The sequence below is a fragment of the Lepidochelys kempii genome, chromosome 1, assembly GCF_965140265.1.
Source record: "Lepidochelys kempii isolate rLepKem1 chromosome 1, rLepKem1.hap2, whole genome shotgun sequence".
NCBI classification, from domain to species: Eukaryota; Metazoa; Chordata; order Testudines; family Cheloniidae; genus Lepidochelys; species Lepidochelys kempii.
In genome coordinates, this window is record NC_133256.1 from 150,957,496 (window position 1) to 150,970,482 (window position 12,987).

The 12,987-nt window shown below is 41.0% G+C and overlaps 1 protein-coding gene across 12 annotated transcripts in view; it reads right to left on the reverse strand.

Moving 5' to 3' along the window:
• Positions 1-12,987, reverse strand: part of LOC140916595 (X-linked retinitis pigmentosa GTPase regulator-like) — a 92,943-nt gene that overhangs the window by 44,324 nt on the left and 35,632 nt on the right. For 11 of the 12 annotated variants that reach the window (XM_073358317.1, XM_073358278.1, XM_073358269.1 and 8 more), the window contains 5 exons: positions 11,326-11,481; positions 10,646-10,770; positions 9,292-9,474; positions 1,543-1,729; positions 577-686 (listed from right to left, as the gene is read on the reverse strand). In XM_073358317.1, coding sequence (XP_073214418.1) covers positions 577-686; positions 1,543-1,729; positions 9,292-9,474; positions 10,646-10,770; positions 11,326-11,481 — 761 coding nt within the window. The remainder of the gene's footprint in view (positions 1-576; positions 687-1,542; positions 1,730-9,291; positions 9,475-10,645; positions 10,771-11,325; positions 11,482-12,987) is intronic. The other variant, XM_073358318.1, reaches the window with a different exon arrangement.

Genomic DNA, 12,987 nt, shown 5'->3' on the forward strand with positions numbered 1-12,987 from the left:
CCCCATGACAGGCTCCTATGATGAATCAATTAGGAAAAAGAAAAAGCAAGAGGTTCACATATAGACACCAGTAAGTATGATTATCACTACCAACCTTCAGCCTTTGCAACTAAGATGGCTAGTACATTTTAGCAGGGCTCTGTGCCGTTCTTGCTTAGATGAGAATAAAGTTCATGCTACCATTTTATTTTTTGTTTTTATCTATTTCTTCTCTCTCTTTCTTGAATGAATGGCATCTGGTTTAAACACAATTATAATTTGGATGTAATTTTTAATATTCAAGGAACAAATGCCAATTGTCCATCCTGGGAGACATGAAAGGTCCTATTCTCTGAGGAGGAAAACAAAGAGGTGGAGTCCACTAACGCAAACATGCCAAGGACATAAAGGGATTGTGGTCCTTGTAGTAACAGATGCCCCAGACTGGGGTCTGTGCTGGCATAAAGGGAGCCCCAAGAACTTGGAGGTACCAAGGTGTGGTGACTACTTTTATTACAGCCATAATACAAACAATTTTACTGCTATGTTCTCCCTCAAAATGATTGCTAAGCCACAATTTAGTAGTAGGTATTTTACCATATTTAGAACATCAGTTGTGTTTCCAAGGCTTCTGTCATCACTTTCCTTATCTGAATCTTCCTCTGTGGTACTTTCTTCAGGTTTATCTTTTTCCTGCTTCCGATCCTCTTAAAAATAAAACAAGAAAATAAAAAGTATAAACAATAAGTACAATAAATTGGAGCAGGTGATATATAGCAAGCCAAACATCACCCTTAAGTGGTAGGGAAGTATTATTATCCTTATACAGATGGTGCCTTAGCTCCCAGACATGCCCCAACCCCTAACCCCAGATGGCAGCTCCTCCACATGAGTTTAGATTAAGACTAGGATGAAGTCTAGCAGACCAATGCATCCCAGGGCATTGCAGGTCTCAGCTTGTATTTGCAGATTTTCAATGCAAAAGAGGCATCTGGAGCAAAGTTCCTTTTGGGTGAGCCTTTTAGTAATATTGTACTTCCAAGGAAGAAAGAGTCTTGTGATTAAGGTACAGAATTGGGAAAGACCCAGGTTCTCTTCCTAGTTCTGCCACAGACACATGTAATGTCTTGGACAAGTCACTTAATCACTCCGTGCTGCGGTTTCCTTATTTATAAAATGAGGGTAACAATTACCTACTTTACAGGGCTGTTGTGAGGCTAAACTCATGTATGTTTGAGGTCTTTAGCTAGCAGGAACTATACATAAACAATAGCAGTTGTTTTTTCTTTTAATTAGCCCCCCCCCCATGAAATCCTTAAACATCTTTTCCACAAAAGGGCTGGGGAGGAACAGATTCCCCAGCCTAGCATAGGCACTACTTCCCAGCCCTTGTTTTTGTGCTCTCTGAGTCTGACCAGCCAACACTGGGTTGAGACAAAGGTGTAGTGCTCAGTCGCAAGTTGTGAAGATCCCTTCTTCAAATGAGTGCTTCTCTCACAAAAGTACAAACAGTATATATGTAGCGCTTGAAAGACAACAATGAACAGAAACATCATGTTTTACCTGTTTCGCAGTCCACAGTTGATTCAATGGCTTTATTTGTATTCGCTTCCGTTACATCAGGATGGTTTGTTGTGGGTAAATTGGGTGGGACAGTGTTGCTGGCAGCACGTAAAGAAGGTTTTAGGGAGCCTTCTCCCAATGGAGGTAACGTTCGCACCATTCGACAAAACTGTTCTGGAGATTTTTCCTTAAAAAAATATTTGAGAAAATGTTGAGAACATTCTGAGGCTGATAAGAGAATATCACCTTCTCATACTTTAATTACAGTATTTGCCTAGCAAATACTGTAATTAAGTATGATAAAAGCTGTTTGTACATGTCAATTATTTACAGTCTTAAAAAAATGGACAGGTATATTAAGCTGATGCTTTCCACAAAATAGTCAAATAATTGTGCAATATCTTAAAATAAGCAACAATAAAAAAAGCTTCCATTATGATTTTAAAAGAATGAGAGTTTATTTAATCCACAATTTAAGTACATAGAATATTTCCCTTTATTTTGTATTTATCTACATTCTGTAGAATGGAAACTGGATTTCAAAATTCAAAGGTATCAAAAGGGCACAATCTCCTTCAAGGGATATATCTTTTTAATATTAAACTAAAGGTAATTTGAACAGGTCAAAATTCAAAGGTTCGCACATTTCTACACTCTTTTCAAATGTAAGAATCTGTAGAAATATTATAGTATGTTTCATTACATTATACATAATAAAAGCATCAGAGCTTAGCATAAACAAAGCTTGGAAGCTAGTTTCTGAAGAAAAATGGGCTTGTGTGATTTCCTGTTTCTTCATGATGTATAAAGAAGGCCGGAGAAGTTTCTCCTCCCCAATGCTAACCTCATCCCTGTTTTCTTTTCCTGTTTTTTATATTATAAATTCAAGTGTTCTCTATGCTGTTTTTTTTTTCCCCTGTAAGACACTATGGACAACTGGAGAACTGGTGGTTTTATGACACCACAGATATCAAGGAAGCAAAACCTTATTACTTAAGAGGAAGTGATTTTTATTCAGGTTAAGAAAACAAAAACCAAACACCTATTTAACTCACACATTAGATAAACAGCCAAGAAATTGCCTAATTTACTTCTCAGGGGCCTCCAAAGGAAGCCTCTGGGAAAACAGGGAAGGTGAGATTCGACATTCCTGATATCTCTAAAGAGAGGAACAAAAAGCTTCAGGCTCTTACACATTGTTAAATTTCAGGCCTCTACAGATCATAAAAAAGCAAAACAGGGCAATTACCCATTTTTCCCCCATCATCAAATAAGAGGAGGTTATTCACCTTGTGCAGTAACTGAAGTTCTTCCAGATGTGTGTCCCTGTGGATGCTCTACGTCAGGTGTGCCTGTGCCCTGCACCTTTGACTGGAAATTTTGATGGCAATGCCCGTCCAGCCCGCACATGCGTCCTACACATCCTTCTGCCCCACACTCAAGTTATATGGGGCTGCACAAGTGAATCACCCTCAGTTACTTCTCCACCATAAAGTCCCACCAGGGAGACTCCAAAGCAGAAAGGAAGGAGGGCGGGTAGTGGAGCACTTACAGAAACACACATCTCAAAGAACTCCAGTTACTGCACAGGGTGAATAACCTCTCCTCCTTCAATTAGCGTCCCCCTGAGTGCTCCACTTCAGGTGACTCCCAAGCAGCACCCCCTAAGGAGGCAGGAGCTTAAGAGCAGAGGAAAGAACTGCATTGCCTACTGCAGCATCTGATCTTGCAGCAGGAATGAAGGCATAATGGCTAGAAAAAGTATGAACAGAGGACTATGTTGATGCTCTACAGATCTCTGCAACTGGTATGACTTTAAGTAAGGCTACGGATTTTATATAGTGCTCTTATGGAATGTGCTATCATTCCTGAAGGAGACTGAACCTGAGTTTGGTTGTAACAGACCTTAATACAGCTGGAGATCCATTCTGATAACCTTCTGTTTCAAAATTACCAATCCCCTGTTTCTGTCTGCAATGGATACAAGCAATCTAGATCTAAACAGCCTGGTCCTAGCTAGATAAAAGGCTAATACCCTCCTAACATTTAGGATATAGAATATAGCTTCCTGACATCAATGTGGTTTGGCAGGGGAGTGGGGGGAAAGAGGAGATAAATAGTTTAATATGAAATTCTGATGACACCTTAGGTAAAAATTTTGAAAGGGGCTGCAGCACACTTTGTCTCTGGTGAATACCATAAATGGGGAGTCTGACATTAAAGCCCTCAGTTCTCCAACCCTGAAGGCAGACATGATGACCACCAGGAAAGTTGTCTTAACTGATAAATTTAATAAAGAACACACAGCTAGTGGCTCAAAAGGATGTTTCATGAGGCAATTAAGAACTAGGTTCAGGTCCCAGCTGGAAATAATATCTCTGATTTGAGGGGAGAGATCCAATAGACCTCTTAGGAATCTTGCCATGATTGGGTGAGTGAAGACTGGTAAAAAAACCCTATGGATAAAGTGAAAAGCTGTTATTGAAGCTAAGTGGACCCTAATGGAATTCACAGAAAATCCTGATGTTTTCAATTCCAACAGGTAATCAAAATACCATGGGAAGAGAAGAGTGAGTCCGTGAGATCTGAATGTTACACCAAAGATGATATTTTCATTTCAGGAAGTAAGTATTTCTTGTAGATTTTTTCTACTATCTAATACAGTGCTCTTCACTATATTTGAAGTGGGGGCCACTTTAGCAAAAAACCTTCAACGTAAGAGCCACATGAACTACTAAATTAACACACTGCTCACTAACCTTAATGATGTAATGTTACAGAGCCACTCGTAACTAAAACAAAGTCTACTTGCACAATAAAACAATACTCCTTTTATAAAAATAATAACCAGAAAAATATATGGAATTAAAAAGGCACCTATGCAAGTAAACTTTTTGAGAGCAGAATAATGCAAAACTTACTTTAAAAACTGGATGAGCAAAAGTGTGCCTGTTCCTCCTTGACTTTGTTCATGCAGTATTTGTAATCTGTCATCGCAATCCTAGTAAGGCTGTCCAAATGTTCATTGGACCATATGTTCCTCTGTTTTCTTTTCACCCCACTGGCTGGGGGTGAGGGCTCTAAAATGGAGCTGCGGATGAGGGGTTTGAGATGTGGGAGGGGGCTGCAGCCAGGGATGAGGGATTTAGGGTGCAGGAGGGGGCTCAGGGCTGGGGCCTCTCTCTCCCTGCCAGCAGGCAGCATGGAGCTCCAGGGGAAGGGATCCTCTCTCTCCCCTGCCAGCAGGCAGCACGGAACTCCTGGGGAAGGGCCCCTCTCACCCCTGCAGCAGCACGGAGCTCTAGGGCTGGGGGGAGAGCCCCACAGCAGCCCTGCAAGCCACAACTTGCTCCCTCCGCAGTTCCGCCCACACCCTACCTCTCTCCTCTCAAGGTCCCTGCTGCATGGCCCTTTAGAGCTGCTGCATGGCTATTTATAGCCTGCTGTGCGGCTGCACAGCTTACAGGGAACTTAGTGAGCCTCATTTAGGGTCGATGGGAGCCACCACTGGCTCGCGGGCCCTGCAATGAAGAAAACTGATCTAATAAAACATGTTGTACTTCTGATGAACAGGATATCTCTACTTCAGAGAACCTTTGAGGAACCATACTTGAAGCCTCAGTATCTGCAGGTTGGGGTGAAGTGTTTAACCAGCATACTGAGTCAGCAGACGAGAAATGACTGGAAGATGCTATGGAGAACAACAGTTGTGTCTATTTAGACAGGGATCCCAAACTTGTCTCAGTCACACTGGTGCAAGCACTATCAACCTGGTCTGATCTTGTTGAGAACCTTCAACAATAACGGTGTCAATGGATAAGCATAGAGAAGACCCCTTGTCCATGAAATGAAAAAAGTGTCTCCTATGGGCTAGGGACTGAGACCCCTCTGGAGCAATACTTGATGCATTTTGCATTGGCTGCTGTTGCAAACAGATCAACCTCTGGGAACCCTCAAGCTATGAATACTGTGTCAAGGACTCAAGAGTCCAGTTACCAATGGTAATTCAGGAAGAAATCTTTGCTGAGGTCATCTGCCATGGTATTCTGATTATCAGGGAGGAAAGAAACTGCAATGACTATCTGGTTGGCTATGCACCAATGCCAGAGTTTTGATCACCTCAGCACAGAGATGGGGCATGTGATGCTCCCTGACGATTGATATAGTATGTGTATTCCACATTGCCTGTCATTATCTTTTTGACCACTCTCAATTCCAGACAATTGATGAGGAGGAGGAGCTGCTCTTGTAGTGACAATTTGTCCTGTATCTTCTGAGGTCCCAGATGTATCCCGCTACCCAACATTGAAGCATCTGGCATTATCATTATGGTAGGAGGATGCTAAAAGAACGCAACACCTGTGCAGGTTTTGGTCAGGTCCTTCAATCTGTTGAGTGACCACAGAACCCACTGGGGAACAGACACTAACCTGCCTAGAATGTGCTTGCTTGATTTGTAAACCATTCAAAGCCATCCAGGGAGACCTCGGAAATGTAATCTGGCACGTTGCACTACAAAGACACAAGCTGACGTGTGCCCCAGCAGTCAATGACAATCTCTTACTGTTACTTGAGGACTGCCATGAATCCTTGAGATAAGACTCAGCACGAGATAGCTGCTGGAAGAGACGCATGTTCTGCCTGTCACTGCATCCAGGCAAGCTCCTATGATGTCTAGATACTGTACTGGAGTCAAAACAGACTTTGAGGCTGAGTTGAAGGCCCAGGCTGTGGAACAGAGAACACGTCATCTTTACAGCCACCAACACTTCCTGATAAGTTCTGCCCCAATCAACCATTCATTCAGATACGGGGAAATGACCCAGAAGACGTAGGTGGGTGGCAACTATCACCAGAATCTTTGAGAATAACCTGGAGCAGAAGATAGCCTGAAAGGGAGCATGTGATATTAGTAAGTGTTTGTTGTTGATCAGAAAATGAAGAAACCTCTTATGTGAAAGGTGAATAGTGACATGAAAATGTGTCTTGTAGGTCAAGAGTCACAAATCTTGGTTTCCTGGCCAGGGGCTCAGATGATCTATGGTAAGTTGAATTGAGGGCTGGGTGTGATCTTTGTGCGCTCTGGGACCTACTAAATCTCCTCTTATTTACAGACGTATAAATCAGGATCTCAGCATGGCTTTCAAGTCCTTTAAAATGTGGAAAGATGTACCCATTGAGTCTGCAAAGAGCTTGTGAATATCAAAGGGAAGGTCCTCAATGGTACTCTGGACCTCTCCTGGGAAGCCTTACAGCGCAGCCCAAGACATTTTTCTCAGACTGTGCTGGAGTATCTGAAGCATCCAAGGAGACCTGGAGCAATGTCTTTGCTAGGAGCTAACCCTCTTGAATAATTACCTTAAATTGGTCACAATGTTTCTCTGGCAGATGATCAATAAAGGAATTAAATTTGTTGCAATTCAAATAGGCATACTTCACCATGAGCACCTGATGGTTTACTATTCTAAAGTGAAGTGTGGCTGAAGATTTATGGCCAAAAAGATAGCACTTCTTGTGGTCCTTGCTGTACGGGGTGGACTTTGAGCTATATTGTTTGCCCCATTCATTAACAGACTTCACTACGAGAGAATTTGGCACTAGGTGAGAAAATAGAAATTATGATTTCCTGGAAGAGACATAATACTTTTTATCCACCTTCTTGCGGATAAGCAGTGCAGTAGCTGGGGTTTGCCAAACAGTCTTAGCAGGTTCCATAAGAGCTTTGTTGACCGGAATGGCAATCCTCAAGAATTTTGACATAGGTAAAATATGTAGGAGTTTATGGTGTGACTCCTGAACTGTGTGTCATCAATTTCATCAGTTCCTGTAAGTACCTGAAGTCATCTGCCAGAGAAGATAGTGGAGGCAACACAACTTCTTCAGACAAGGAGGAGGAAATATTTGTAAGAGGTGTTACCTCCTTGTCTGCCCTTGAGTCCAACTCCACAAAGGTTTCCTCCTCTGGCATTTATGGTGCCACAAGTGGTTGGGGAATGTACTCTTCTTTGCTTCCTTTGGTGGTGTGATAACTTCATCACATATTGTTGACAGAATGCCCACAGCTCCCAACAAGGCCACTGGAGGGGGGGCATATGGGATAGGTGGAGGCAACCATCTCTCTTCTTGCCACCTCGGGTGTCCTTTGAGGTTTATCCTCCTCCAATACCTCAGTGTAGGAGAGGCAGCAATGTGTTCTAGAGTAGACAGGGGAAGCCTGTACTGAGATTTGAGAGTCCTAGGACTCCTTTTCAACATATCCAAGTGGGGAGGAGGGAAAATAACTGTTCTGCTTGTGTTGTAAACGAGGGTGAGTATGATATTCTAGATGATGGGGGTCAGTGACCAAGTAAATCTTGAGGAGAGTAACCCCCAGTACCAGTTGGCAGAGGAGTGTCTGACTCTGAAGATACTAGATGATCCTTAGAGTATCCAAATTCTTGCGGTACTAATGGCATCAATGACAGGCCCAAGCAAGAACCTGTGGAGGACAGCTTCAGTACTGATGTAGCTGGCACCAAGTGCTTGGCATGGGAATGAGTAGACTCCAATTACACCAGTCAAGCAGTCTTCAGTATCACAGACTTCTAAGTGGCCGGCACCAACTGATGTTCAGGGATGAGACTAGAATTCTTCTTGGAAGAGTGTCTATAGCTCTGGGTATGATACCTGAGTTCGGTAAGGAGTTTGTCTTTGAGGACTGACTCTTTGAAGCTGTCTTCCCTGTCTTTGCAGTACCAGAATCACTTGGACCCTGCATGATACTCCTCTGGGGACCTGAGGTTTTCGTAGCCTTCTTGTGCACCAGTGACTGAGACTTTCTCAGAGATTTACTCTTTATTTCTTTCTGAATAGAGGCTGATGTCAAGGCTACCTTTGCTGAGGTCTTTGGTGCCATAGATGCAATCAGTGCCATGATATTGCCTCCATCTCTGTCGACCTCCAGTGACCAGGATATTGATGTGGATGGGGCACAAGCTGTTCTGGGAGATCTGTATACAGGGTGGTCTTCCGCCCCTGGATCTGAAGCCAGTTTTAAGGCTTGCTCCATCATCAGGAGTTTAAACTTGATCTCCCTATTTTTTCAGGATCTATCGTTGAAGGAAGTGCAGATTATGTACTTACTGGGAAGATGAGTATCTCACAGACAATGGAGGCACTGAGAATGCCTGACTGGGACAGCCTCGCAGCAATAGAGGCACCTTTTAAATCCCGGGGAACCTGGACTACCCAAGCAATATAACAAAAAATGATCCCTAAATAGGGAAATCTTTCCCATCAATATTTTTTTAAGAGAAAGGAAAAGAAAAAAGGGAACAACTGTTCCAACAACTACAAACACTATAAAATATCTAACTACATATTAATTAACTAGCTGCTAAATAATAAAGAGAACAGGCATACAGAAGCCACTGTCTCAGGCTGAAGGCAGTTGAGAAGGAACTGAGGGCAGTTTGTCTGCACAGCCCCATTCAGCCTTGCTGCAAGGCACAAGGATGTATGGAGCACATGCATGGGCTGAATGGGCACTGTTACTAAAATCTCCAATTAAAGGTGCAGGCACACCTGAAGTGGAGCCCTCACAGGAACATTACTCAAAGAAGAACCTTGAAATACAAACATTTATTTCAAAGAGGGATATTTATCTGGTGAGTGTAAGTTATAATTTAATTTTTTTTAAAAAAAGTCTTTTTTCCTGTAAAAAATCATGAAAACTTAATAAATGTCAGAAATAATTAGCTCTGAATTTACCCTCTCTCTCCGCCGCATTCGAGCCGATAACGTTCTCTGCAAGGTGTTAGTTACTAATGAATCACCACCCAGTTTAGAGATAGTAGCAGCCAAACAGTTTTCACGTAAATCTTCGTGTATTTCTTCAGACCCTTTAGGCCTTGGAGTGGCAAAAACTAGCATATGACAGCCACCGCAAGCAACCTACAGTGTAAACACAAAAGGATCTCATCGACTTGCATTCATCTTCTGGACCAACGACTAAGAAACAGGTTAGAAGATCCAAATGTTTTGCTCCACACTAAGTTACAGATTTCAGTAAGATAGAGTACAAACTGTAATCACTGATGTTTAAAATATATAACGGATTGAAACTTTTTAAATACAATATATTGTAAAACCGAATAAAACTAGCCAACTCTCTGGAAGCAAGCAACAAATTCTGCATCAATTTTCAAAGGAGTTTAGTAAATCATTCTGAAGTTAGCCAATATGACATATACACAATGTTACCATCTCTTGAAAACTACCACAAGTCTCATAATATTTGATGTTTTATTTAGAGCCCTAGCCAATCTGGGAGACAGTTATTACATGAGAATCTCAACTTTCTTTTTTTAAAAAAGTTTCTAGCCCTCATAGCTGTAGAGAAAAGCTTGAAAACATGACCCAACTGGCATGTTGATGGCCCAAGAAACAGAAGCAAATAAAAAGAACTCAAAATGGTTTTGGTTTTGTTTGTTTGTTTAATTGATCTTTTGGGGCCTGACTCAATTTCTGAATGTTTGGAGCTAGCATTACAGCAATTTTCCTCAATACCAGCAGAAAGACTAAAACAATAACCTAAAAGAACAATATTGCCTCTCTTTTCTCATCATGTTTGGAGTAAAAAACTAATACATTTTCATTTGATTAAACTTTTGTAAATAACCTACATTATAAATAATCTGTGATATTAAAGTGATATAAACCAGGTGGTTTAGGTCCACACACTGGGTAGAAGGCTATTCCTAAAACTAAAACTACCAAAATGTTTAAAAAAAAATTTGTCTGAAATTTATGGATTCCTTTGAAGTGTTTGCAACATTGCAGTGTTGTGAAAGCGCATAACAATCTGAAAGAAAAACTGACTAGTCTATTTTTATGGTCCAAACCGATCACAGAGCAAGAAGTGAAGCAGCAGAATGAGAAGTGGTAAATAAAACAAAACATTTTAACATTCTTTCAGTATTAATCTACAGTATTAATAAAATACTATAAAGAAATAATATAAATATGATTTTAAACTGTCAGATTTCCTTTAATAAGATATGAAATGATTTTATAAAGTATAAGCATTTCAAAGCTTGAGAAAAAGAACAAAGCAAAGCCTTACCAAACAGACTGTAAACTTCAAGAAATTAGAACATAAGGTGGGTATGAATTGATTAGTAAAATTCTCTTCTCCAAGTCCTAATTTGCCGTGTCGTCCATCTCCAAAAGTAAACATAAGGCCGTTGTCTACATGGAAAAAGAAACATGTTACTAATGTAGAAGGTGCATTAAAAGCACATGACAAAACTGTTATAAGAGTAGAATTCAATACATTTTGAAAGCAAGGTGTATTTCATTTTCAAAAATTGAATCTGAACCAAGATTTGTATGATTTTTAAACTGCTGAATATGTTTCCAGAAGATAAATACATTTTCAGACAAAAGTATTGTCTGGGATTGTTAGTCTAGATAACCAAAAAATAAAATACTAATAAAAAATACAATAAAACTGTATAGCAAAACTGAGACTCATGCATGAGTGTTAGAGAGGACTTTGTGAGGCTACAGCTTCCTTAAGAGGCAGCATGGTCTACAGGAATAAGCATATACAGAAAGTCAAAAACAGAATTCCTAAATTCCAATCTGGCTCTTCCACTGACCACTGGATTGGGCAGTCACTTAACCTTAAATGAAATCTGCATGTTTTCCTCACTGTGCTCATTTTATAATAAACCAATTCCATATCATAAATGATAATACTTTATCATTTTAAGTACATTTCAGAAGTTTCAGCATACATACCTGCTATTACAGCTGTATGATTTTCCCCACATGCAATGTTACATATTTTATGCCTCTTCAGATGTTCCACAGCCTTTGGTGCCGACATTTCAAAAATAAACGTACCATGTCCAAGTTGCCCATATTGTCCAAGGCCAAAGGTATATACATCTGTTTCTGAAAATTGTACATGGAAAGTAAACAAACAGTTAATATGTCCTAATTATGACCTCCCCACTACTGGCAAAACAGAAATCAAATCACTCTCCAACTTTATGAAAAAAAGTTTTACATTTTATCAATTCATAAAGTGTAATCACAATGAAAGAGAAAAATCAAAAGGAACATGACATGAAAAAACCACCCTCCGTCCGAAAGATTTAACTAAACATATAGATCAGTGGTTCCCAAACTTGTTCCGCCGCTTGTGCAGGGAAAGCCCCTGACAGGCCCGGCCAAGGGGCGTACTGGCCACCGCTTCCAGCAGCTCCCATTGGCCTGGAGCAGTGAATCTTGGCCAGTGGGAGCCGCCATCGGCCGAACCTGCGGACACGGCAGGTAAACAAACCAGCCCGGTCCGCCAGAGGCTTTCCCTGCACAAGTGGTGGAACAAGTTTGGGAACCACTGATATAGAAAATAAACTGGTACGAGCTGCTACATATTTTGTTTCACGGCGTACTTGCAAAATAAGCTATTGACTAAATGCACATGTGAAAGTCAGCCAATGAAAATTATACAATGTTATATATTACAGCTGAGGTCAACACAAGCGCACAATTATTTTAAAAAAATCATTATGTATATTTTCCTCTTCAACAGCTTACTCTTGAACTTCTTGCCATATGCAAAACTCTATTTTGTACGATCCAGATCTTTGCAGGTCTGCTATTGCTTAAACATTAAAAAACACTGACAATGTTGTTATTGCAGTGTATCTGGAGACTCCAGGCTTAATTTTCCTCTTCATATACATTATCCATATAACCACCAGCAGGTGTCAGGAACATTTGCTTTTAGAAAGTTTCTCTCTGTTCAAGAATCAAGGTCATTCAGATGGCAAGGTTACATTCAGCAGCTAAATAAAAGCATTTAAAAATAGTTTTAATGTTTGCATATGTTGAAAATAGCTGATGATTTTTTAAGTGGAAGTAAAGGAGCCACACATCTCGCTAGCAAGAGAAAGAGAGAACTCAAGACTTTTGAATGGAAGTGAGTATGTCTGAACGTACATTGTACTCCCACAGGAAATCAAACTTAAGTAGAAGTCACACTGCACACCAGCAGCAGGGCGACTAGGTGCTCCTCCCACTTGTGGGGTAAAAGCCAGACTGCAGCACAGGGGCAGGAATTCCTCCTACCCACGGAGGTAGACACCACACCATAGCACCAGAAGCAGGGCAAGCACAAGCTCCTCCCACCCCTGTGGAGGATGCCAGGCCGTCACACCAGCCATCTATGTACAGTAACTGAATGCTTTTTTGCTGCATTCTCAGAGGAGCAATAAACTGGTAGCACATTTAAACACAAATCACACATTACATTTACTCCAGCGCTATCTTCCAACCACTCTCCCACCTTCATCTTGTCTTTATTGTGGGAGAAGAGGAGGGATGGGAAGAAAATAGAAGTGGAACAGACCCGGCATTACTAGCCCAACATAGTCATTGACTTTAATTGCAACT